This window comes from Mycteria americana, chromosome 3 (genome assembly GCF_035582795.1).
Source record: "Mycteria americana isolate JAX WOST 10 ecotype Jacksonville Zoo and Gardens chromosome 3, USCA_MyAme_1.0, whole genome shotgun sequence".
In the NCBI taxonomy this organism is placed as follows: Eukaryota; Metazoa; Chordata; class Aves; order Ciconiiformes; family Ciconiidae; genus Mycteria; species Mycteria americana.
Genome location: NC_134367.1, coordinates 698,655 through 726,199, shown reverse-complemented (window position 1 = coordinate 726,199; position 27,545 = coordinate 698,655). Strand labels below are relative to the sequence as shown.

The 27,545-nt window shown below is 44.9% G+C and overlaps 1 protein-coding gene across 1 annotated transcript in view; it reads left to right on the top strand.

Moving 5' to 3' along the window:
• DTNB (dystrobrevin beta) overlaps window positions 1-27,545 on the top strand; it is a 218,390-nt gene that overhangs the window by 92,203 nt on the left and 98,642 nt on the right. The window contains exons 12-13 of the mRNA XM_075497583.1: window positions 16,473-16,550; window positions 26,709-26,810. Of these exons, the coding sequence (XP_075353698.1) occupies window positions 16,473-16,550; window positions 26,709-26,810 (180 nt within the window). The remainder of the gene's footprint in view (window positions 1-16,472; window positions 16,551-26,708; window positions 26,811-27,545) is intronic.

Sequence of the window (27,545 nt, the reverse complement as noted above, 5' to 3'; positions counted from 1 at the left end):
CTTTTTATTTGAAATTGAAGAAACCTAATCTGAAATAGTTTCAGAATAGAAATAGAACTCCAACAAGTCAACTATCTTTAAAATTTTCTCCTTGTAGCAGCATATTTTAATTATCAGGGTTTCCTGATGTAAAGCAGAGTAAGACTTTTAAACTATTTATAGAATCATAGAAGCATTTAGGTTGGAAAAGACCTTTAAGATCATGAAGTCCAACCGTAAACCTAACACTGCCCAGCCCACCACTGCACCATGTCCCTGAGCACCTCATCCAAACGGCTTTTAAATACCCCCAGGGATGGGGACTCCACCACTTCCCTGGGCAGCCTCTTCCAGTGCTGGACAACCCTTTCCATGAAGACATTTTTCCCAATATCCAGTCTAAACCTCCCCTGGCGCAACTTGAGGCCATTTCCTCTCGTCCTGTCACTTGCTACTTTCCATCCTTCACCCCCTTCCCTCCTGTGGAAGGAGGAAGGAGATAGTTTCTTGTTTCTTAATCCAAACTCCTACCCAAGATTTAAACAAAAAACAACACAAAACCCACTGAGGAAAGATTTAATATATTTCTGGTTTGTGCATAGTACCTCTAAAAAAACCCATTTAATATTCTCAAATATTCTCCTACAGAAGTAGACAGAAACCCTCCTCTGTTTTCTAGGTCTAAGCGGTGTTCCAGCTCAGTTTTCAGCCTACAGCTGGAGTGCAGTCAGCATTTTGAAATATTGCCTCCTAAGTCCTCCTGCCAAGAGAAATCAGAAGCCTTGGGCTTGATCCTCAAGTCCAGCCGAGCTATGCATGGTGCAGGACCCAAAGGCAGCTGCCCAAGGGCTAAATCTGGCTGCTTGACTTCGGCCAGAGCTGCTCTATGGTAATTCTGTGGGGTGACAAAGACTGCTGCAAGGACGGCTGCAGACCTGGCTGTTAGTTTTTGATGTGTAGATGGTAAAAAGGAAAGAAAAGCCCAAAAGAAAAAGAACAAACCCTTCTTGAAATGCAGTGATTTTATTTCTGAGGTCTGTTTTGCATGCTCTGCAGCATCTTCCCACTGCATTGTTCAAACCTTATTTTGTGACTCTGCGAATTCAGCCTTTCTGAGATTTTATCCTGCAGTATATTACATGAAGAGAAAGTGCGAGGTAGTAGGAAAACAACAGACAGAGTCTTGCATTGATATGTCCTCTTGAAGGGACCCGCTCCCTTGCAGCACCTCGTGGTTGGTTGGTAGTTGTTGGAGAACATGGGCCTTAGCTGCCTGCCAAAGTGTAATTTTGAATTTGCATATTTCGCCTCTTGAATTTGGCTGGTAATTCTTACATTTGTGTCTGATGGGGTTTTTGTGTCGTGGATTTGTCTTCAATCATTGTAAAAAATCACATACGTATATGGCAAACAAATGTTTCCAAAACTTTTCCTGCTGTGAGGCTTCTCCCTCAAGTTTTTGGGCAAAAGAGCTCCAAGCATATACACAGATGTTACTACAATTAGTTCCTAAGTCAGTGTTCACGAAGTCCAAGTGAATCATCACAGACATTTAACCTGAACCACAAACACAACAGAGATCAGAAGATCTCTTTGAATTACTTCCTGTGCAAAGTAAAAAAATCGGGTATTTTATAAAAAGCATTCAGGTTTCCAACATGAGGAGGGTGCCACAGCCATGGGAGTGTTCACGTGCTTTGTTGTGCTTTGTTCGTTGCAGTTTCTGCTCTTTGGATTTTGTTATATCTTTGCTTGTATGCTGCGGTTTGGTTTTATTAGAAATAAATCAAATTTAAATGTAGGTTGCCATCAAATCACCACATAATTGTCTGCTAAGTAGGAGGTTTGGAATTACGATTCTCTCTGTGAAAAGCCTGTTTTCCAGCTTTTAGTTGTTCCTGTGTTTCTTTGCTGAACCATCCCTGCTTTTCAGCCTCCCTCTTGAACTGTAGTTCCTAAAATTGAATGTAATTCCATTAGTACTCTCACAGAGCCAAATGCAACAGAAGCCCCTCAGTTCCCAGAAACTGCTCTCCTGCTTTTGCACATGGTTGTTGCGTTTGGCTGTGTTGCTCCAGCATCTCACCAGGGATGCTTTTTTAGCTGACTGCCATGAATCCTCGTACCCTTTACAGTCATTTTCCCAAGATGAAGTCTGTTTGTGTCCCCAGTCTGTGAAAAGGGGTAATTCTAGCACCCCCTTCTTTGCTTTTGGTTGTGAACTTTTATTTTTCGTTATCAGCTATTGCATTTTTAAATAGGTTTTCCTTTTCTTCGTTGGTCTGCCTTCGGTGCCTCCTACTGAACAGATGTATTGATCTTATATTCCACTTACTCAGGCATGTAGTCAGAGGGAAAAGGCAGCAGGAGATCATTATTTAGATTTGAATAATAAATAATGGGCCTTATTTATGGTTTTGCTTCTATATAATACACTGTACAAAAGAAGTCATTCTTTCATTTCCACCTACTTAATGATAGTTTTTGAGTAATTAGAGGATAAGAGTTCATACAGCAAATAACAGTAAAAGAATTACCTTCTTAAATAGAAGAGCAAATTTGTTCAGTAGAGAGAACATTGGACAGAAAATTCACCCATCGAGTGCTCACTGTTATCAAGTGTATGGTGTGACCTACTAACGTCGGAGCTGATGAATTCCAAAGCAAGTAGGTATCTGACCCAATTAACTTCCAGAATTGTTTCAAGTAATTGTTGAACTCTTCAGGCATGTAGAGTGGAATAGCAAGGGCAATGTTTAAGTAAGAGGTCTGAAACCATTTTCATCTAATCTTATTTAAAAGTAGCTCTGTGGACTGCTGCTGAAGCTTCAGAATCCCACAGCATTCCACAATATCCCTGTCTGCTCATGCCAGCCCTCCTCTTTTAATTTAATGAATGTCTATATGGCACAGTTAGCCCATGTTATGTACCTTGTCCGCCCCAGAGTCCTTGCCATTTGCACACAAAGCTCTGAAATACATAACAATGTGTTCAGTGAAACTGTTCCCTTGCCTAGCATGGGTTAAAGCTTTCACTTTTAGACATTTTTGGCCTATACCTATTTTGGATAGATAATAGCCAGTGCTTGTGTAACGTCAGGCCTGAAAGGCCATGACGAACTGCATGAACCTTGTATGTTCTGGTCTTCCCCGCTGCTTGCTCACCACTTGCCTCCTGAGCATGTGTAGGTTTATAATCAGAGAATATCTCAAGTTGGAAGGGGCCCATAAGGATCATCGAGTCCAACTCCTTTGATGTTAGTGAGTACCGTGGTGCAGACTGCTGTGTTTCTGCGGATCATCCCAGCTCAGACTGATCAAAACCTCTGATGTAAAAAGGAGAGGCTGCCTGATTTTGGATGAAGTATGTGAGGGTAGTTGAACACTGGCACAGGTTGCTCAGAGGGGTTATGGAGTCTCCATCTTGGAGATATTAGGAACCTGAGTGGACAACCTGCTCTGGCTGATCCAGCTTGGGCAGGGAAGTTGGACTAAGTGATCTCAAGAAGTCCCTTCCAACCTCAATGATTCTGTCATCTGAAATACCCAATTGCAGGAACCAGCTTCAAGCAGTGCCAGAGATCATCGGTTAACTCGCGATTGTCAGTTCCCTGTCTGCTACCGCTGATGTGAGAGGTTTGCCTGGATCATGCTGCTGATCAAACACCATCCTCTGGCAGATTTCTGATTAAATGCTGTGCAGCTTTGATATCGGAGAAAAACTGAAGACGCAAAGCCAAAGGAGTAGGCCCTTGATCAAGTCACAGTACTGCGTATACTGCTGATTTGAACGTGCCTGGGACCATTCTTTGCCAGTGAAGCCAGCTGGCTCTGACCCGTCTCATCCGTGCTATTAATCTTTCTTACCTTCCAAAAGAGTCTGGCCACATCCGAACTGCTTACTGGGAGTCATTCCTGGCTCCTGCTAACTCCCAAACTACTCCCAGGAATTGCTTGGGAGAGGGCTCTTTGACTCAGGCCAAAACTGCGCTAGGGTCTGCTAACAACTTACATGTGCAGATGATCCCGTTCCAGGATATTGGAAGACTCCCTGGCAATGTTTCATTTACTAATACAAGTGGGGCCAAACCGGCTCTGGATCAGTCCATCAAACTACATTCTTGAAGATTTGTGGGACATAAACTGGAGGAACAGTTCAAAAACGAGGCATGCTGGAGTGGGCTCTAAATCTTCAACTCGGTAAATGGTATCTCCCGTTTTTATTATTATTTTTGGAGAATTTGCAATGCAAGGGGGGAAGATTTCAACTGTATTATCCGTATCATCCTTATAGAGCATTTTGCGTATAGTAAAATGGCTTTATCCTCTTTCAGTGAGGGAGGAAGCTAACCATTTCCTTGCTCCCTTGAACCTTCTCTCCCGTCTCCACCCTTCCTTTTGGTCCTTTAGATCCAACGATCACTTTGCCAGAGCGAGGAGAGTCATGTAGTTGCTAGCACTAGACCTCGGTGGCCAGGATACGCTTTCTTTTCATGGTTGTGGCTTGTGCCTTTTTGTCTTATTGCAGTGTCTGGCATCATACCAGGTAGGGGAGAGACACTGTGCTCCTTAGAGCAACCCAATGTCCTTGTACTGCGTTGAACGTATACCGAATCTTGTCTTATTTGTGACAGACGGGAAGATTTCAAACAGGAGAAGTGGTGAGATTCTCAGGCAAAGTGCATTTCAACTGTTTGTCTCTATATCTATCTTCCTTTGCCACTGCTTGGTAGGATCTTCAGTCAACTGGCAAAACAAAGAATCAATCTCCTTTATACGCTAGCCTGGAAGAATATGTCCTCCTTTGGCTTTTGGAGTAAAATTGGCCGGAGAGGAAGCTTAAAAACAGAACAGTAGCAATAGGTCCTGTATCTCGTCATCTTAAAGATAAACAAGACCTGCCAGAATAACAGGAAGCACAGGCAACCCACTGATCATCTTTGGTGTGAATAATGTCCATGTTGTCCCAGTAAGATAGATGACCTATCATCCCAGCATCAAGCGGAATAATGCCTTTACTGGTGTTGATGAACCTAAGCAGTCTACGCGTAACGACAGAACGACCGCCTTTCTGAATGAAATCTGCACATGCTCCTCCTGGCAAACAAACTGGCAGGTTTCTGAGTATCAAAACCACATTATCTGTTTTGTTAAATGTACTAGTTATCATCTGTAAAAAGGTCATAGTTCCTCATGAATCAGTACTGTAACAGCATCAACTGAGATGCAGTCACCACGCTGGTGTGCCAGAAGGTAGTAGCAATACGATAGCCAGCGCCTGGTGGTACTATCAGCCTGCTTTAGAAGTGATACTGCCTCATCCCTATTTGCATCCAGATAATGAAGGGGCAAGATAATCTATTCATACACCTCTGTAAAATGCTCTCTCTTCTTGTGAAGGTACCAGAATTGCCATTGCCTCTTCCAGGTTGGTGTCACAATGGGATTCTTCCACATTAGGCTGCCCTTTCTAGTTGTCTTGGTCTAGAACTGCTGCTCCTCATGCACAAACCCTAAGTAACTGCAGCTGTAATATGTGTCTCCACCCTGTGAACTCCCCTTCAGGAGCCATCTCTGCCTGCCAATGACCAGAAATTGCTGCTGAAATGCTGTTCATCACATCGCTGAGTCTTTTCTCAGTCCTTCTGCAACAGTAGGACCATCGCTTAAGTCAGAATAAGCAGTGGTGGGTCACCTGTGGTTTGGCATTGTGTGAAGCAGGTACAAGGAAGGACCACTGGTCCTGAAGTTCCTCAGCCAGGTGCATTAACAAGTGAAGAGCAGTGCTGCAGAGGATCCCATAGAAAACAAGCGTTTTCTGCCACAACATACCGTAGCACAGGTCCTAGCATGGCTTGAGCTGGTGACGCTGTAAGAACAGTGATATAGGCTCCCATCAGTGTTAGCACTAAGCTTGCAAAATAAGGGAGGGAGACAGGGGCAGGAGAGTGGGCTCTGTCCATGTCTGCACTTTGAGATTTCCGGTGACATTCTTGGGAAAAATAATAAACTTCCCATGCACCCAATCCTGGATGTAGTATAGCAAGGTGTGCTCATACCCACAGTATTTAGGTGGCTGTGAGGTAAGGAGGTTGTGATAGCAGTAGGTAATAGTCTAGGATTATTGACATTTGACCTGAGCTCTCGTTAGTGTGATAAACTGGTGTAGCGTCCTCAGTGGCATGGCCTCAGATGTGGATGCAGTTCATAGAATCACCGAATTGTTTACGTTGGAAAAGACCTTCAAGATCACCGAGTCCAACCATAAACCTAACACTGCCAAAGCCCACCACTACACCATGTCCCTGAGCACCTCATCCAAACGGCTTTTAAATACCCCCAGGGATGGGGACTCCACCACTGCCCTGGGCAGCCTGTTCCAGTGCTGGACAACCCTTTCCGTGAAGTAAAATTTCCCAATATCCAGTCTAAACCTCCCCTGGCGCAACTTGAGGCCATTTCCTCTCGTCCTGTCACTTGTTACCTGGGAGAAGAGACCGACCCCACCTCTCTGCACCCTCCTTTCAGGCAGCTGTAGAGAGCGATGAGGTCTCCCCTCAGCCTCCTCTTCTCCAGGCTGAACAACCCCAGGTCCCTCAGCCGCTCCCCATCAGCCTTGTGCTCCAGACCCTTCCCCAGCTCCGTTGCCCTTCTCTGGACACGCTCCAGCCCCTCCATGTCTCTCTTGTCGTGTGAGTTGTTGGCTCATGAGAGTTTAGGGACTAGTGTGTGCTTCCATCCAAAACCCAAGAGCATTCCTTGAGCAACGGGCAGTACAAGTTTGACCGCAGTGATAGCTGAAGCGTGTGAGTTAAGGAAGGAAAGCAGCATCATTTGACTGACAGTTTCTGTGATATGTGTCTTGTATTTGCATGTGTATGTACTGAGCAAAATGTGGGTTTGCGACCTTAAGTTTTAATAATCAAAACCTCGTAGATGGAGTTACCTAACTATGGTTACCAGCAAGTAGCCTTGTTTAAAGAGTGGCGAGGGAGAGGTAATCTCTTTTATTAAATCAGCTGTCATAACAAGAAAGAAAGAATATGTTTTGGGGGTACAACCTTGCTTCTGTCACCTCAAACCATCACAGCCTCTGTCTTTCTGGGAGCACTGGGTGGCAGTGCTAACAGAGGGGGATTGTACTTGCTGCAGGTAACTTCAGTTGTGACTGTTCTTTGGAGGAACCTTTTCGGTCTCTCCTGAGAACCAAAGCTAAGACAGAGCAGGTGACATTATTGTGCTTTTATCAAAACGTATTGACATAGTTCTTCCAGGAATACGATGTGAGAAAAGCAGGGCACGCTTCTGTTGCTTTGAATCCTTCCTGATAGGTTATGCTAGAAGATTAGTTTTTACATGGTTGTTCATGGGAGTCTCCCACTGGACTTCCAGGTAGCTGTTAAGGCATTCTGTTGCTTCTGTGAAAATGCCATGAGTAGAAAGCAAGAATGATATTAAATCGGGTTGCACTTTACAGTCAATGTCTTTCTCACCTGGAGGGAAGTACTAAGCAAAAAAGCATTACGAGTGCATGTGTTGGTACAAACAATTCTAATGAATTCTCATGACTTGTACTTCCTAAACGGCTATATGAGAAATGCGGTTCCCAGAAAAAGGAATCGATCTCACCTTATTGCTTTTTCCAGTTGACGCCTTCACTCACTGAGAACAGTGAGCACTCACTGAGCAGACTGTCGTGCCGGCTGGGACGGTTTTATTTGTACAGTTTTATACAACTGTGTTTCATCAGCCGATATTTATCATTTATGGTGGGGTTTTTCAGTTCACAAACAGAAGCAGGATTCCCTGTGGATTCGGTTGCTATTCCTTTGTTACAATCCCTCTCGTTAACTTCGTGCAAATCTCTGTCATGATACCAAGGTCTTGACTGCGGTGTCTGCCACCTGCGATGCCAGCCTGCCCGGCACCTAGAAGCGTTCTATGTTTGCCTACAAACATCTGCAAAACTATGTTTTCCTTGAAATCTCTCCTTAAAAGTCCATCAGTATGCCTGTTAAAAAAAAAGAAAAACAAACAAACAAAAAAACCCACAAAAACCCACTATGGTCAACCACTCTCTGTGGTGTGGTGTGATGTCAGTATGATTTTTCAGTTTCATATATCTAATATATCTATCTACCTTTGGTTTGTGCCTACCTTCATGTGTCGGTCCAGTTTTAGTTGTAATTCTTTGTAATTGTCTTTGCACAAAGAAACACGGCCTGAACTGGGGGGGGGGGGGGGGGGGGCTCCTAAGCAGCGTCAAAAAGACTGAGAGTAGATGTTAGAAAATCTTACCGGGTCAGAACTTTTCAGGTTATAGAGCAAAACTCAGCTATAAAGTTAGCAAACATATAACTGTTCGGTTTGTATCTATATAAATGCAATAGCTACAGTTTTAGAAAAAAATAACAAAGACTGACGGGTGTCGTGCAGTTATCGTCAGCATCATCTGGTTGAAGATGTCCCTGCTCGTGGCAGGGGGCTGGACTGGATGACCCTTAACGGTCCCTTCCCACCCAAACCGTTCTCTGATTCGATGATCCCCATTAATTCCATCCCCAATTAAAAAGTAGCTTAATTCCAGGAATTATTGTAAGATAATTAAACAAATACTGACATTTATTACAGTGCTAATCAGTGCACCTGAAAAATACTGGCTTTTTTTGGTATATGTGATATACACACTGGTTCTTACACACAAGACATCGAATAAAGGTAGGAAATGTTGTCTGTTACACTTTTGACGTGGATACACTTTTAACTTCCACTGCTTGAAATCCTTACCTGGCTCGGGACCCTTCAGACCCTACTTAATTGTCCTCCTGAAATTTTTCAACTTTCAGAATTTCAGGTGTCAGTCATCGACTTCAGACACATCAATTCCAGATCTGACTGACAGATTCTTTCTTTTTTTTTTTCTTTTTCTTTTTTTTTTTTTTTTTAAGTGGCTGCTGTGACAGCCCTTAACCCTCAAGTATAGATTGCTTTTCCTGAGCTCTGCGTTTTCTGAGTCTCTGTACTCTGATGGAAGGAAATAAATAATGTTGCTTTGCTGCACGTCAGCAGTCTCAGATAGGAGAACTGTTGAGAGCGGAAGGCAGTTTGGTAAATGTTGTTTACTGTTGCTTTTTGGTAAAGGTCCCTTTACAGGGTCATTGTCCAGCACAGCAAAAAGTCTCAAGACTTTGTTCCTTTTATTTATTGAGGTTTTAGACTTCTGAGGTCTCAGAATTGTCCTGGTTTTGTTCTGGACCTTCATCACCAAGTTTGAAAGAAGACAAGCGAGTAATTAGACCCAGGCTTAATTGTGCTTTTCTTCAGAATGCGTAATGATTGATTTTCCTACTTAGGAAAACTGTTGACACGGAATAGCAGTGACTAATCTATTTCTTATTTCTCATTTGTAGACAAGATTACCCTGATATTTAGACAAGATTACTGAGAATAGATGTGACAGCAACTTCAGTTACATCTGGATCTCAGGTTTTACTACAGGTTGGAGACAGTAGTTAAAAAGAGTAAATACTAGCAATAGAGAGAACTCAAGATCTTTGCTGATTTTATTAGAATTATGGCAATTCCCCATAAAAGCTTATTGACATGTTTAGGAAGATGATGGGGAAATCTCGGACCAGAATATCATCCCTCCTGGCTTACAGCAAAAAGCTGTTTAGTCCAATATCTTGTTTCCAGGAGTAGCCAAAACTGGACCCTTAGAGAGGGAGTTGGTCATGACAGAAGAGATGGGTAATACTCATACATAAATACGTTTTGAAAAAATAAAGGAAGATAAACAAGTGCTAGGGCTGGAAAGCTCAAACTTGTGATGTCTTCTATAAAGACAATTTAAGGTATTTTAGCTTCAGAATTAACTTTATGATATTTGTGGGGAAAAAAAAAAAATACGTGGGTGAGTAAATGGCTCCTAAAGTGATGGCATACATGCGTTGTTCTATCCAGTCTTTATTGCTTCCTTCCCAAATTTGTGCTGAATGCAGAGGACTCTCATGATCCCTGTTTTCAAGCCCTCCACAAATCTCTACTATTTATTTGTGTCCTGATAGCATCTGCCACTGCTATACGATGCTTCGGTACATGAAAGTGTACTGTCATAGAATCACACAGTCATAGCATCATAGAATCATCGAATGGTTTGGGTTGGAAGGGACCTTTAAAGGCCATCTAGTCCAACCATCCTGCCATGGTTCTGCTAGACCAGGTTGCTCAAAGCCCCGTCCAACCGTGCCTTGAATGTTTCCAGGGATGGGGCATCCCTGGAAACATCCCTATCTGGATGAAGGGATCGAGTGCACCCTCAGTCAGTTTGCAGATGACACCAAGTTGGGCGGGAGTGTTGATCTGCTGGAGGGTAGGAAGGCTCATCCCAGCCGAAAGGCTATCCCAGCCGAAACCAGGACACCCAGGTAATCAGGTCTCCCGTTTCCTTCCAGAGAGGGCCCACATTTTCCCTAGTCTTCCTTCTATCACCGGCATACCATAGAAGCTTTTCTTGTTGCTCTTGATGTCCCTGGCCAGATTTAATTCTCTCAGGGCTTTAGCTTTCCTAACCTGATCCCTGGCTGCTTGGACAATTTCTCTGTATTCCTCCCAGGCTCCCTGTCCTTGCTTCCACCCTCTGTAGGCTTCCTTTTTGTGTTTGAGTTTGTCCAGGACCTCCTTGGTCATCCATGCAGGCCTCCTGGCGTTTTTGCCTGACTTCCTCTTTGCTGGGATGCATCGCTCCTGAGCTTGGAGGAGGTGATCCTTGAATATTCCTCCAGGAATATTCTTCCCTCCAGGGCTTTATCCCATGGCACTCTACCAGGCGGATCCCTGAAGAGGCCAAACTCTGCTCTCCTGAAGTCCAGGGTAGTGTGCTTGCTGTGCGCCCTCCTCGCTGCCCTAAGGATCTTGACCCCCACCATTTCACGGTCATGCAGTCAAGGCTGCCCTTGAGCTTCACATTCCCCACCAGCCCCTCCTTGTTGGTGAGAACAAGGTCCAGCATAGCACCTCTCCTCGTTGGCTCCTCGGTCACTTGGAGGAGGAAGTTACCATCAGCGCGTTCCAGGAACCTCCCGGATTGCTCATGCCCTGCTGTGTTGTCCCTCCAACAGACATCGGGGTGGGTGAAGTCCCCCCATGAGGACCAGGGCTTGTGAACGTGAGGCTGCTCCTGTCTGTCTATAGAGGGCCTCATCTGCTCAGTCTCCCTGGTCGGGTGGCCTGTAGCAGACCCCCCTGTAATGTCACCTGTCCCTGCCCTCCCTTTAAGCCTGACCCGTCAGCTCTCGGTCAGCTCCTCGCCCATCCCCAGGCGGAGCTCCATGCACTCCAGCTGGCCACTGACACAGAGGGCGATGCCCCCTCCTCGTCTCCCCTGCCCGTCCTTCCTAAAGAGCCTGAATCCTTCCAACGCTCCAGTCATAGGAGCCATCCCACCACGTCTCCGTGATGCCAATAAGATCACGGCCCTGCAGGCGCGCGCACGTCTCTAGCTCCTCTTGTTTGTTGCCCACGCTACGTGCGTTTGCATAGAGGCATTTAGGCTGGGCCCCCGATGAAGCTGCCTTACTGGCTGGAGTGGCTGGAATTCCTGTGCTGCTCCTCAGGTGCTCTCCTGCTGACCTGTGATCCTTCTCCAGGCTCTGGGCATCTATTGCTGGCACTGGCATCAAACTGGTAGGAGTGGGATGGATTGAGGTTCTCCTCCCCTGCCAGTCCCTGGTTAGAGTCTGAATAAATTAAACCCAAGGAGACGGCGATAACAGAGGTACCCAAAGCTGTGAGTTTTCTTCTACATATCCCTGGCCAAAGGAGCGCCCCGTCATTAGAAGCTTCTCCCCAGTACAGTTGTCAAGATGAGTCCTTGTCCTGGCTTTGAGCCTCCAACGCTGTTATTTCCTCAATTATTTCTAGGTCTAGTTACACGGAGAGGGCTGGCATTTCAGACATCGTGACTGAACGAGTTAGCACCTACTTCAGTGCTAACCAGCAATGTACAAAGTAAAATAAGCATTGTAGTTTTGCAAAGGACACTGTCGTGTTTTTCAAGCTACTAAAAGTATACGCAGTATACACCTTGGACCTCCCGTGTGGAATAGGAATAAAGATTGCTGATGTCTTCATTTATGCTCTCTGGCATAGGCTGATCTCTGACCTCCCAGCTGCTTGGCTAACATCACTTTTTGTAAGCCTTGTGAACAAGGAGAATTTAAGGAGTTTGATTTCTCAGCTTCTATGGCTGCCATGTTTGTCCCAGATCCCAGGTATCTGGAAGATTTCTCTTATTTCACTGCTTATTTTTAGGTGCTTTTCTTCCCAAGAGCACCCTAGGCTGATTAAATACACCTTAAATGCCAGATAAGTTAAACCTGAAAAAGTTAACCTAACAAAACAGAAGTTTTGAAAGAAAGTTGTAAGCTGTTCTTGATATAGGTTGAAGTCCATTAGTTGGGCTGGACCCAAAGAGTCCCTTTGGGCTGGGCCCAAAGAGTGGTGGGGAATGGAGTTTACTCTGGTTGGTGGCCGGTCACAAGCGGTGTCCCCAGGGCTCTGTGTTGGGGCCAGTCCTGTTTAATGTCTTTATCAATGATCTGGACGAAGGGATCGAGTGCACCCTCAGTCAGTTTGCAGACCACACCAAGTTGGGTGGGAGTGTTGATCTGCTGGAGGGTAGGCAGGCTCTGCAGAGGGACCTGGACAGGCTGGGTCGATGGGCTGGGGCCAGCTGTGTGAGGTTCAACAAGGGCAAGTGCCAGGTCCTGCACTTGGGCCACAGCAACCCCATGCAACGCTGCAGGCTTGGGGAAGAGTGGCTGGAAAGCTGCCTGGTGGAAAAGGACCTGGGGGTGTTGGTCGACAGCCGCCTGAACATGAGCCAGCAGTGTGCCCAGGGGGCCAAGAAGGCCAATGGCATCCTGGCTTGTGTCAGGAATAGCGTGGCCAGCAGGACTGGGGCAGGGATCGTGCCCCTGTACTGGGCACTGGTGAGGCCGCACCTCGAATGCTGTGTTCAGTGTTGGGCCCCTCACTCCCAGAGAGACATGGAGGGGCTGGAGCGTGCCCAGAGAAGGGCAACGGAGCTGGGGAAGGGTCTGGGGCACAAGGCTGATGGGGAGCGGCTGAGGGACTGGGGTTGTTGAGCCTGGAGAAGAGGAGGCTGAGGGGAGACCTCATCGCTCTCTACAGCTGCCTGAAAGGAGGGGGTAGAGAGGTGGGGTCGGTCTCTTCTCCCAGGTAACAAGTGACAGGACGAGAGGAAATGGCCTCAAGTTGCGCCAGGGGAGGTTTAGACTGGATATTGGGAAATTTTACTTCACGGAAAGGGTTGTCCAGCACTGGAACAGGCTGCCCAGGGCAGTGGTTGAGTCCCCATCCCTGGGGGTATTTAAAAGCCGTGTGGATGAGGTGCTCAGGGACATGGTGTAGTGGTGGGCTGGGCAGTGTTAGGTTTACGGTTGGACTCGATGATCTTAAAGGTCTTTTCCAACCTGAACGATTCTGTGATTCTGTGATTCAGTTGTTTTACTATCTCAGCTACATTGTGGGCGGGAGAGGAGTTACTTCTTCTGAGTGCATCTTCTGAGTTTCTGTGCCAGCGCTGGTTTGGGGATTTCTCCTGTCTCAGGTGTCTGGATAGTTACATTTTCTGGTGAGATTATCGAGGCAGAAAAATCTCTCCTCAGTAGCTGATTCAAGGATGTTTGTCATTTTTTTCTGTTATGTCGATAGGTCGTAGCAGATGCCAACTATCGTGAGCATCTTGGGGGGGGAATTCAGTGATGTTCCTTTTAAACTAGGAGTTTTGGTAAAATAAGGTTGACCTGCACTGCAAGTCCCAGGTTTATTAAAGCAGCTCGTTTTACTCCAGTGGTATTGTGTACATGGTTACAGATCCTCCTGCTTTCACAAGCAATACGATTTTTCTGTCACGGTTATACAAGACAATATAGTGCCATCTTGACAGAGTTACAGTTTTCTGAAAAGATATTCCCTAAAAATGTATAAATAGCCTCAAGAAATTCTTTGGACTGGGAAAGGCTTTATTGTACGTAATAAAGGAGACAGAATTGTGCTATTAGAAATCTTTTAACCATATGTTCATATTTAATTTTTTTCTTTGCCTTTATCACTGTTAGCAAGGATTTAGCTGGAAAATTGAGGACACCGGTATTTACAGAACTGGAATGAACTTGTGGAAATGACTCGTAATGATACTAAAACCAGATTGCAAATGCTGAATTACATCCACTTCCTTATTAGAAGAGTCGTATAAAAGCAATATTGTAATAAAATAAAGAATTACCCTTCACTCAAGATAGTAGACCCACACAGGTGAGCCTCTGTGGGATAATGGAAAGCGTGCCCTCCTGTACAATTTGTTACTTAAAGCAGAATGAGCTTTGTGAACACTCGTGCCGTTGCCTACGTCTCGTGGACGGCGAGCACGCGCGTGCTGTCCTCTTTGGCCTAGGTGCTGCCTATACCCGTGCGGTCGTAAAGGCTGGCAGCACGCCGCGGCCGCGCTTCGGTGTCTCCGACACTGCTGTGAGCTTGCTTTATCCCCTCCGCTGAAATGCAATACCCTGTGATTAAGTTCACTTCCCCTAAAATTATTAGGAATACCGAGGTGGGCTGCGTTGCGTCTAAGAGCACAGCGTTGAGGGAAGCCGTTCGGCCCTCCCAAAGGAACACCCGGCTGATGCCCACGGAAGCTGTGAAGCAAGAGGTGTTGCTGAAAAACACGGGTTCGGGTGCCAAAGCTGCTGCTTGTCGTAGCTGCTTCTCTCACAGCTGCACGTACAGTCTGGTGCGTGCGTGGCAGAATGTGAAGCTGATAAGTGAATCTTTAGGGAAAAAGGAGAGTTTTGCAGTGTAGATGGGGACAGAGCATTCCTTGCATTCAGTCAAGAAGAAGTAAGTAGGGAGATAAAGGGGCAGAGGGAAAGCACTGTTAATTAACTGCTCGTTACCACGGGATGTATTTGTATGTTCACTAGCAAAGTTAATGGCTTCCAAACGTACCGCCGTGTGGCACGTCTGTCGGCTTTCCAGTGCATTATAATCCTAATTCTGCTTTTTTGTACAGTAAGAAGTTCCTTTTCCAAAGGAACACATTCATTAAATGTCTTATGACCGAATCATTTCTTGGTATAATGTTATATTTAGAGCAACATTAACATTAAATCTGCAGCATAATTACTTCTGGGCAAATCTGCCCTGAGCGAGGACTGAGAACTGAAGTGCTTGTGCACTCAAATCCTACATGGAGAAGGAATGCAGTAAATATATTCTTCGTGATTTTACATGTTCGACATCCAGGTGATTTTTTTTAGTGGTTGTTTGGTTCTCGGGATTCCTGGGCTCTGAAAATGGCTGAATGAAATAAGCTAATGAGTCTTAGGGCAATTCCTAGTGTTCACACACCCGAAAGAGGAGCAGGCTCCGTGCGGCTGCGCTGGGAACGTCAGGGAAGAGAAAAGCTGCGAACGCTGTCGGGTCAAACGCCTTCTGCACCGTTGTACTGTAGAAAACTGAAGTTGGCAAGAATTAATTTCAGTGTTATCTGCAGTAAATCTTACTGAAAGTGAATGCTAAGCTGATGGCACATACAAACCTGTGAAGAATTTAATCCATGTTCCAAGAAAGCATGCAGGAGAGTGGGGCATTTTTCTCCATTAGGATCTGCGCAAGTCCTGTGTTGTCTAATGTGCAAATTGAGCTTTCATCTGTGCACAGACAACGCTGCGCATTTTTTAAAGGCTCATTTTAAAGGATGATGGATGTATTTGGATATCACTGGAGGGTAAACGTGGGCAAATATTGATTCTGTGATAGTAGCTGCCGTAGTTCTTCTCTCCCAACAGCTTGAGTGCACCGGCAGGGCTGTCTGGGGACGCCCCGTGTCTGGGGGCTCCTCGTGCCACCCCCTCCCTGCGCAGCCACCAGCACACCAAGCCTGGGTGGCCGCGGCAGTGTGGCCTTGGGAAACTTTCAGGGCTTAAAAATGCAAATAGTGGGAGCCTCGGTCCATGGTTGTATTTTGTAGGGCAGTAAGGAACACGAGGCTCTATCAATTTGTTTTTTCCAACTAACTTTAACTTATTAAAATAAAAACCAAACAGATGGTGTATGAGGCTGTTGTATAAATGATTGCTTGTTATAATAAATCTTTGCTGAATTTCTTTAAACATTTCAAATATTTGCCCTAACTTGAATGGTTCCTACCTTTGCTTGAACTACTAGACAATGCCAAAGGTCAGTTATGTAATCACAAGTGTTAGTTTTATCCTCATTTTAGTGTAACACATGAATTGTGAAAAGCATTAAGAGGTGAGCTCGTCAGGTATCTTTGTGCAAAGCAATTGCTGCTGCTGCTCTTTGGGCTGTTGTTGGCACAGAGCGCAGTGAGTCCTTTTCCCTAGTGTTGGGTTTGTTTCCTTTTTGTTTTTTTAAATCACTAACTGGAATAAATATTTCTATTTTAGTCCTCCTCGGCCTCTGACTAACATGAATGACACCATGGTGACCCACATGTCCTCTGGAGCACCTACACCAACAAAAAGGTATGTGTGCCGTGCAGTATTGGTTGGTTGTTTCCGTGAGAGGTAAAAAAATACAGAAATGGATTTTGTATCACTAGGATTCTTCTAATAGGTTTCAGATAACACTGCCACTTCAAAGTGGGTATGCAGCATTCATAATATAAGGAATTGTTTGCAGTGCTTCATTTTGTTCTCTCTGAAGAGTGATTTTCTTTTACTGGAATAGATGTTATTACATGAGAGTGACTGAAGAAATATCTAAAGAGTGCTAAAGAGATTTTTGTTTTTCTTTTTAAATAGAGCATTACTTCCAAAGCTGTTCTGGGAAAGGCTGGTCTTGTTGTATCATAGGCTCCTCTGCTTACAAAGGATTATTCTGTTCTGCTGGAGACGTTTCACATAACGAGTATACTACGTTGCCGTTGTTAACACTTGTTCTCCACGCCAAACACAGCTGAGCTGCCAAAGTTCTTTCAAGTTACCCATGTCTACCAGAGGCATTTAGGTTTGAGTTGAATTTGGGTTTACATTTACGGAGATATATATATGTAAATTATTGTATGGCTGTACGTATGTAAACATGCAAAAAACTAGTTGAAGCGTGTATTTGCACTTTTCTTTCTTGTTAAGATATGCCAGGGAGAATAGCAAGGTGGTTCATGGGAGACTTCACTTGTCCAAAGCTGTGAGTGAATAAACGTTCCGTGCAGGGAATGAGAAACTGAACCGTCGCTGTTTTAGTGAGAAGGTGGTGCTCCAGGGGCAAGGCAGATCCCGCATTTTCAGCAGCACTCCTTCAGACAGAAGTAAGCAAAAATCCATGTACTTTCCTTCTACTTCCCAAGATGAAAAAGATCAGTTGTGTGTGCAGGTTTGACCTGGCTACGTTAAAGTTATTTCAACCTCTGTCTATAAATCATCCCATGTAGTGTCTACAAACACTACACAACATGCAATACACTGTATGACTTCAAATATGGGATGTGGTGGAGTCCCCATCTCTGGAGGTTTTCAAGATGCAATTGGACAAGGTGCTAGATAATCTTACCTAGGCTACCTTTCCCACAAAAGGCTGGACCAGCTGATCTTGTGAGGTCCCTTCCAACCTGGGCTGTTCTATGATTCTATGAAATACACCTTACTCCATGAAATACGCCTTTTGCTGAATTAGAAGCAAAGAGACTGAGAGAGCAGACAATTCCCAAAGCCAGTGCTTTACAGAGTATTCATGTAGGCAGTCCTTAAGCACATGACCTGTAACATCTTCTCGTTTATTGGGTTGCAAGCAACCTTGTGGGCAAGGTCTTTTGCATTGCCTCTGCTTTTAACCTCTGTTTGGCGTCCAAGTTTGTTCGCTGTAGTGCAGACAACGATCATCTTCAAACCTCCATCAGAGAAGATCCTGCTTTAGGCACGCACATCCTCTGTGCACACAAGCTTGAAGCATTGCCTCAGTAGCAATGTCTGCAAGGTTCTCCTGCAGCCTCCTCATCCTCTTGCGTAAAAGGTCTTAGGGAATGGAACGGTACAACCCTTGGTCAGTTCTGACTCAGGAGCAGCAGTTAATTTGGGTGGTGATCACCTAGTTCCTTAGCTCCTACTTCTTTGTTTAACCAGCTTTTCCCATTTTCTTAATCCAAACTGGGTAATTTACATTTAAAAAATCTGTTAATTCTGCAGTCATCAAGACCATCTCACCTGTCTGGTAGGGAGAGCTTCCTGATGCCATCCTGTCGTGTTCTGGCTCACCAGCGTTTCACCTCTTTCCAGTAGGTGATTGGTTTCTGTGCTGGTCAGTGGGTGTGATAGGTGCCTTTTTTTCTCATGGAATAACGTAATCCCGGGAACTGTTCATTCCTCTGCTTCTTTCCACTTGGAGACTTCTTTCTTTCTCAGATTGTGTCTACTGTGTTATCTATAAAACTCATGTCTGACCTGGAAGAAGAGGACAGAGTGAAAGTTGAGTCAGGATTATCCACAGCAAGTATCGCTGTGTTTCTTGCTTTGCAAAATACCAGGAGACAGACTCATGCACAATATAAGCTTAGCACTGAGTATTCTGGAGGACGGTCTCTGATGGAGGAGGTGAAGCAATCCTCCACAGCTACGCTTTTCAGTTGCTGATCTAGTTCAAGCACACGCGAACAAATACTTTATTACTAAAAGAGCACATGAGAAGATGAAACGAGTATTGGCTTTGTTGCCAAGTACCAGTATTGATCCTTAAGTACATTTTACCTAAGGAAACACTTTTTCTTTTTTTTTCATGTCAACATGCAGAAACTCATTCAGGATACGTCTTTCAGATCATAGTCTGTCAGCTATGCTTCTGTTCTTCTGTGGGCAGGGCCTAGCATACCTAGTCCCTCAATTTGAGGAGAAGACCACAGAAGATGCTAGGAAAATACCATATCAGGTACTAATCCAAAATAAGAGGAGGGCTGGATGTTATGACCTGACCCTTCAACTTGTTTTCTTGGCCACGTAGACCTTACAGTACACTGTTGAGGTAAGGAGTAGCAGAACAGCAGTTTTGTGGGGGGTAGTGAAGGGAAAGAAAATCAACAGCTTATTGTAAGTAGGTATTAGTAGGTAAAGCAGTGTTGAAGATAAACACTAATTAGGTTATGACAAGACCTCTACACTGTCAGGGGTTTTAAGGGTACAAGAATTTCATGCTCATATTGTATCCTGTCACCCATGATGACAAGTAGCAGATGCTCAGCTAAGATTATAAGCAGCAAGTCATTAAGTCAAGTCAGTACGTCAGATTTTGCTCTTGGTTTTTGCACTTGCTCCCATCTTGCAGCACTCCAGTTTACTTCCTGATTTGCAGTACATACAGAGACCACTGCTTCCTAAATCCAGCATCCATGAGTGAGTTCTACAATTATGACCTGTTGAAGAAAGCTCTTCCTTTTTTGTTCTAAAATTCACCTTCTACATGCTGTTGAAGGTCGTATATATCCCACCTGCTTCTAGCCTAAGAGTCCTTGTCGACTTAATTTTTCCTTGCACAGAAGGTAATCTGTAATTTGGATCACGCTCGTTGTCCTTATCAGTCCCTCTTCTTCTTTCAACATTTCTTTTTGATGTGGGATGACCAGAACTGCACCTAATAGTCAAATCTGAGCCCCCTTTGGTGTTCCAGTCCCATATTCGTCTGCTTGTGTGAATTACAGGGATCCACATACCTCTTGGGAGCAGAGACTGTCCCAAAGGCACGCAACTAAAGAAATCTTTCTCTTCTCTGATGTGGACAAGGATATGCATACATCTGGAGCTGATCACAAGAATCCCAGAAATACTGGATGTAGAAACCTCAATGATCAAGGGAAACGTAAAGAGCTTTTCAACAGTGCTACTAAGATTAGTATTTTGACTAATGAGGACATGATAGAATCAGCAACAAGGCTTTAGAATCAGCAACACCCTTTGGCTTGGAGCATTTTTGTATTTGTAAAGGAGCAAGGTCTCTGTTGCTGTCTGTTGTCCAAGACAAGATCAGGTAGACCAAAGATAATCCAGAAATAAAGATTTGAGAAATCAGGCCTGTTTGGACATACGGCATGTCATCTGCCTCTACGCACCCTGCAATTGTCAACTACCAAGACTTGCTTAAAAAGTTCCTCGTGAGAATCAGTTATCATTTGCTAACTCAGACCTCATACGTCTGTAGAAGAGAGCTGAGTGAGATCATGAGGAAAGCCTGGATGGTAACAAAAATGTCAAGATAGGCTACTTCAGCCGTTGGGGCCAATCCTTGGTCACAGTTGTTACCAAACAACATATCAGTTGATTGCAAGCAGCTCGTATTTTGAAAAACATGCAAGTAACTATAGGTGACTTCCCATTTAAAAGCACAGAACTTTTCTGTACTCTGATAAATAAGCCATTCATTTCCTCAGCGATTCAACGGCTGCACTGAGGTAACTCAAGATGAAGGCCTCTACAGCGCATATACTTTACAGATACCATCCCCAGCAAAGGCTAAGAAAAGAAGTTGGAATAAACATGGAATAAACACCAAGGAAACGACCTGGTTCTGCAAAATGATCATTGCGTCATCCTTTGTCCGTAGTTTGCTCCTCCTGAGAGGCGAGACATTCGCAGAAGTGTAGAATGGCACTAGACCAGTCCAGAACATAACTTCAGAAAGCCGAAATCATCTTACTTTCAAGTGTCATCTTCTGTCAGGCATCACAAGAACTCACAGGCAGCAAATGCGTGGTAGATGCCATCATCTGTGATCACCATACCCATATTAGTACCCGCCTCTTACCAAGGTCCTGGCTCATCCCTCTTCAAGGATCCCACTTTCAGAATTCTGTTAGGAAAGGTTACTTCATCTAGCAGACTCTGCAAGAGTTCATGGGAAGAGGCTTCTTCTCTCTATACTTGCTTATTCCAAAGAAGGAATGGGGTATTTACCTTTTCCTGGACCTGGGGGGAACGGACAGGCTGCCTCAGGTTCAGGTAGTAATGTTTGCCTCCATCATTGCAGCTCCTCAGGCTCTCAGCTTGCAGAACACATGCTTCTCCATTACCACTCAACAAGCCCCTGGGGATGTACCTGAGGCTCGCAGTGGGACCCAAACACATCTCTCGAAAGGTATTGTCATTCAGACTCTGCTTCGTGCCTTTGTTCTTTGCAAAATATCTAGTGTACACCTGTCCAAGCCTAATCAGAGTTGGTTTGGTTTTCATCACATAACAATGAGAAATACTTCACCAGATCTTCTCTGTTTGTTCAGCTGAGGTTCTACAAGGAGTGGTCAGTGAAAGCCATTTCAGATGATAGCATTTCTATGATCCAGGCTGTTTCCGTCTCTGCAAGGCTTGCTTCCTGGCATTACTGAGTTGAACTACGCTGAAAAGTACTTCTAAAGTAGCATAGATTATCTTAATCAGGCTGTGTCCACACACACCAAAGAAATGCTGCTTAGCAGGTTTTACCTGAAACTGCTAAAACTTTGGCTCAGGTCGAGTATACATACTTCGAACAGAATACAGAAACACTGCAAAATTAACTGAGAGCGCGCTATAGAAATAGCTAAAAGCTGGAAATGTGATGCTAAAGGAGCATTATCTGTTTGGTTTGTTAAGGAAGGCAGAGATGCGATGTGATTGCTAGGTTACAAGCGTCTGTACATGGAGATACGTCCAGTAGCAGGGGTTTTTAGCCTTGCATAGAAGGGCCTTTCGAGGTCCACTAACTTCTGCATAACCTCTGCATGCAGCCAGCCAAACCGGCTGGTTACAGCATCTGCATTTCGTAGCAAGCACGAAAGCTAAAATACTTGGCTCTTACCTCAGCATGAAAGTGCCTCTGTATTTGTCTTGGCATATGCCCATCCATACACGGTGTAATGTTTCTGAGTATTTTGAGACTTCGGTGCACTGACGGAACCACTGAGCGCGCTGAAGCGTTATTGGTTCATCTATCATCCCGTTTGTCAGGGGCACAGGAGCATGTGTCAGTGTTGTCTTTGTCCCCTCCGTTTCTTTAAACCTGGAAAACGTACAGGTGTCAGGAGTTAATAATAGAGTGAGGTAAGGAGGAGAAACGGGGTTTTCCCCCTTGGAAAATTTACATTTCTATTTTGTCAGTTCACGTATGTCTGATTACAATGTTTTCCCCAAGATTCATTACAGTTACTATCGCTCTAGGTTAATCCATGATGTAAAAGATTAACACTGACTAAAATTAAAGGCCTCATTTCCCTAGCTGGAGGCACTGTCACATCTTGGCAGCATGAAATAAAGATAGCAGGGTCGCTGAGGTTGCTTTGTGTGAGCTGAATGGGGTTCGGAGCCGCATTTTAATGTGCTGGAGCTGTTCAAACTGGCCGCCTTTCAGGGCCTTGGCTTCTTTTTGAAAGCCGAATTTGTTCCTAAAATTGACTGTCTTTTATATACCTGGAATAAATGATGGATGAAAACGTTAGAAGTTACGTGTTTGCCTGTCTGTGGACACAAAATTCATCCTGAAAACAGGAAGGATAGGGCTCAACCGTCTGTGAACGTCCCCAGTGATGGAAAAGAATGAAAGGGCATCAGCAAAGCACAATAGCATTTGCTAGAAATATATTTGTTTTCTGTGATAGTGATGATATAGGATGAGCAAAAGGTAGTATCCTGCTAAATCCTTTCCATTCTGAAGAGCATTTTACATTTGTTTAGACCTTCATCAAGCTTTCTTCCTTCACGCTAACATATTCCAGCTTCCACCAGTAGACTAATCCAAGAGTAAGGGGTTTTGTTTTGCTTTGCTTTCTTTCCCCAAAACATGGAGCAAATATGGATCCATTTCTTTGAAGGCAAAGTTGGAAGGAATAGTAAGTGGATACCTAGACGTGATTTTGTTGGAAAAAGAGAACTGCTTCTGCGATTCTTTAATTGCATCCACATACTATTGGGGAGTTGCTGTTCCCGGGTTTCCTGTAGGTATAGACACAGCTAGATAGAGCTGTCTGGGTAGACACAGCTAACGCAGAACCGCGGTGGAAGTCCGTACTGATTGGTGCAGATAGTTTGAAAAGCCTCTTTCATGGGCTTTCTAGTAATGTTTTTAATAAGAGAAGGAATTTAGTCATAATTGTGGATTGCATTAAATTTTTTGTGAAAACCGGCCTCGTTCCGGTTTTAATCTGTTCGTCACAGATGCATACAGGGAGGGTTTGGGTCCCTCTAGGAGGCACACGGGTTTTCTGCTCCGTCCCCAGGCTTCTCTGCGACCAGAGCCAGGGCAGAGCTTGGCTGCGTGCCACGGCTCCTCCATACCGACCTCCGCGAAAAGAAGTTAGGCACATCTGCATCCAGAAAATACGTTATCACCCGTGGAAGAGAGGCTGAAATCTTGCTGTGGGAGAATGAGAGACTTCTCTAGCTTGTGCTTGACAGCTCTGGCCTTGAGAAACCAAGGCACCGATTTGGCTCGTGGAGGCAGAGTGGGCAGTGCTCAGTGCAGGGTCTCCCTGGGGAAGAAAGGCTGTGGCCAGCAGGGCGAGGGAGGGGATTCTGCCCCTCGACTCCGCTCTGGTCAGACCCCCCCTGCAGTGCTGCGTCCAGCTCGGGGGTCCTCAGCACAGGAAAGACATGGACCTGCTGGAGCGGGTCCAGAGGAGGCCACAAAAATGGTCAGAGGGCTGGAGCACCTCTGCTGTGAGGAAGGGCTGAGAGAGCTGGGGCTGTTCAGCCTGGAGAAGAGAAGGCTGCGGGGAGACCTTATAGCAGCCTGCCAGTACCTGAAGGGGGCTTGTAAGAAAGATGGGGACAGACTTTTTAGTAGGGCCTGTAGTCACAGGAGAAGGGGGAATGATTTTAAACAAAAAGAGGGGAGATTCAGACTAGATATTAGGAAGAAACTCTTCACTCTGAGGGTGGTGAGGCACTGGCCCAGGTTGCCCAGAGAAGCTGTGGATGCCCCATCCCTGGAAGTGTTCAAGGTCAGGTTGGCCGGGGCTCTGAGCAACCTGCTCTGGTGGAAGGTGTCCCTGCTCGTTGCAGGGGGTTGGACTGGATGGCCTTTTAGGTCCTGTCCCACCCAAACCGTTCTGTGAGTCGATGATTCTATGATTCTTGTGATGGTTGCATCCATTCATTGCACAAGGGCTGCCAAACGACAGGAGGAGGGCCAGCTGCACTGCAGAGCTTCTCGCTCTTCCAGGACGCAGTGAACGCCGCCATTCAGCGGCAGGGCAGGACGGAAACCTCTTTTTGTGATTTCCTGCTGTTAGAAACATGAAAATAACCTCCCTTTGACAACTGTTTTGTTGGGAATAAGACTGAGCTGAAAGAACAGGACTTTAATGCCTGAGCTCGCTTTTTTTGTGAACTAAAAAGTGGAAAACAAACCAACCAAAGGAGCCCTCGTCAGTGCTCCTCTTCAGCCCATGCACATCTCTCAGAGGAACCTCTATCGTTTCCAGCCTCCTCATCCTCTGCTTTCAGTGGGAAAATATCCAGAGGGGCAGAGAACTCTTCAGATCCCACCATTTCGATAACCGCGGTTTGCACGAGGCAGGGAGCTTTCTGTCGTCCCTAAAATGCTGCAGACAGAATGAGGTCAGAGGAGGGTTTTGCTGGTAAGCAGGGAGCGCTGGGAGCAGCAGGGGAGCTATGGCCATGCTCAGCTGTGGATTTTTTTCGCATTTACGTAGGTAACATTACAACGTTGATATTTTTCATCTTGCAAAATGTAAGTTTCCAAATGAAAAAGCCGATTGATTCAATGGCGTGTTTACATTTGATAGTGTTGTGGCAGATGTGGGAGACAGATGTTCCCCCATTTACTGAGACATTTACAAAGGGGAAATTTTCATGCAACCTTGCCTATACTTGTTACCTATGATACAACAAAACACAGTATTTCGCTGATCTTTACAGCCAACAAGCCTTTCTAAATAAATGGAGATGGTTATGTCTCTTCTGTAAGACTAGGCCAAGCCCATTAAATGTGATTTGTTTTAGCTAATTTATTTTAAATTACTTCAGGAATAGATTTTTTTTTCCTCCTGTTGTGGTCAATGTGCGCTATTCTTCTTTCAGTAATTCTGTTCCCAAAGACAACCTGTCCTCAATTAGGTTAATGGCCTGTACTTCCCTCTTTAAATACCCTTCTACATAATTTGTTTTCTCAGCAGCCATGGTCAGTCTGTAGGTTATGCAGCATCTTTTACGTTGCAGATCCACATTAGAATTTAAATGCATTGTATTTCAGTCTTGTTAATGTATATACCCTGTGAAGAGATGGATGGATCATTCTCTGTTTTTCCCTAAAAGGCTCGTATACGTCTCTGTTGCCATTAGGGGTCCTATAAATGTGTAAGATGACAACCATGGCAGCTGCTCAGTTGTCTGCAGCGGAGACATTTCCTCCTCAGCTAGCTGCCGTAGGCTCCCCACGTCCTTTATGGGGACAGATACACTCTTCTGGAGCGTGACAGAGCAGACCTGGTTTGGATGTCCACTTTAAGATGAGAACAGTCTAGCAATGCCTGCTTTCTTTCCCGTTGACCGTACGGGAGTGCAGACAGCTAGCTCTTATGAAGAAGCCTCTAGTAATGTGTGTTCAGGGAGGCAAAAGTTTCTCCCTTGGACTGAGAAGGGTCTTTAAAATAGAAGTCCTTTTCAACAGCCTAGCCTCTGAAAGCAGTCACCGTATTTGCTACCTATAATACAACAAAATATTGCATTCTTTTTTTCTGATTTCTAAGGAGCGTGGAGACTATGGACATTGCGTTTGGTCAGGTGAAACATGTTCTTACGAAATGAAAATTATTAAAAAGAAAATTATTTGCAACTTCAGAAGTGAAGTTGAAAGGGATATGATGTCACCTGCCTAGACAATATTCCAAGACCTTCTTTTTTCCTGTCTGAGAGGTTTTATTTCCACTAACTCTAACTTGGATTTTTTTTCAGTCTTCTGCTCCTAATGTCACTGATTATCTGCTCTTCCTAGTCCCTCATCGTCACTCCTCCTGCCTTTATTTTTGTTTGCCCTGGTTTAACTTTGCTGTCTCCAGTACCATTGATTACCCTGCTGAGTTCTGTCCTTCTCGGGGTTTGCAAATGAATGCATGACTGGGTAATTTCAGATTTTTGATCAGACCTCCAGAAACTTTCCTCTGCCATCAGCTCTGCATTGATGTATTTCATATCTATGTCATTGATGCTGTCCCTTGTTTTTTTAAGTTCTGTAACCCAGAGTGATTTTTATTTGCTTGGCAGCTTAATTTATCTTCTGACAATTTCCAATGTGCCTTTTTTCTCCTTCGTTCCCATGTCCCCATTCATCTCTCTGACGTTTCCTTCTAGCTGTCCAGTCACCAGTTCCACCTCAGAGTGACTGAACCCACTGTTACTGTCCGCTCTGCCATTTTTCTTTGACACAGGTGGAGTACATTCATTTTCTTATCCTCTGCTTCTTAGCCCTGTGTGACCTCTAGAGATCCTAGATCCATTTTAGCCGTAGTTTCAGCCACAAAAAGGTTTTGGGGAAGAGAGTTCAGTAGCGTGAGCCTGGGGGGGTTGTGGCAGCTGGCACTGGCTGGAGGGCTGTTGCAGACAAAGCCGGGGTGGCTAGGCGTGTTTGCACCACAACACCTTATATGTGCCTACATAGTAACAAAATAGACTTTCTTTCTAGAAAAGGGATAAAAATATCTCTTCGTCTAGAGACAAGGGAGATCCCAGCTCACATGTAACCTTGCTCAATGAGGATGTGACGATACTTTACAACAAGGTGGAAGAGAAGGGGACAGCAAGGAGGAAGGAAGGGTCAGCACAATGAATCAGCCTAACAATTTCAAACAAAAAATCTGCGTTTCAGTACTTATTATTTAAACTGACATCTAGATGCCTGTAGGTATTTATTTTTAACCTGTGGTTTAAAATCCTTCGGGTGCAGCTGTGAGTCTGTGGGATGTGGGTTATGAGGAAGATGCGTTAGGTGAGAGCGTGGAGAGTTTGATGGGGAGGAAAAAACGCTCAGAAGGCATCTGCAAGGGGAATAGTTGGGAGATTTATACACTACTCTTAAGTGGCTATAAGATTCAAGATCAAGAGAAAAACATCTGAATAAAATATAAAAGAAATCTTGGGTTTGGAACCTAGTTGTGAACGGTGTTTCTTGCTTGCGTGCTGGCATGCTTTGCTGGCATGCGGGCGCGCTGGGGCTAACGCAGACCTTGGAGGGAGCGCGGGTACCGCGCTCTGCAGTCCCATCCTGCAGTCAGGAGGTGCCTCGGGGGAGTGCTGGGCAGGAACAGGAGACACAGGACCTGCCGCAGGATAGCTGTGCTTAATCCTGGTGCTGCTTTGATGGCATCTTCTAACCTATTTGCATGGTGAAAGCTTTGGTCCACCTTTCCACCACTTCTCACATCAGCTACTTTCGCCTCTTCTGTAGTTTTCTCCTTTCTCCAGTAGTGCTGCCTCAGTTTATCTTGTACGCTGCTGCTGAAGTAATATTTCTCATTCGTTCCAGTTCTTCCTCCTCCGGGTCATGGTGGG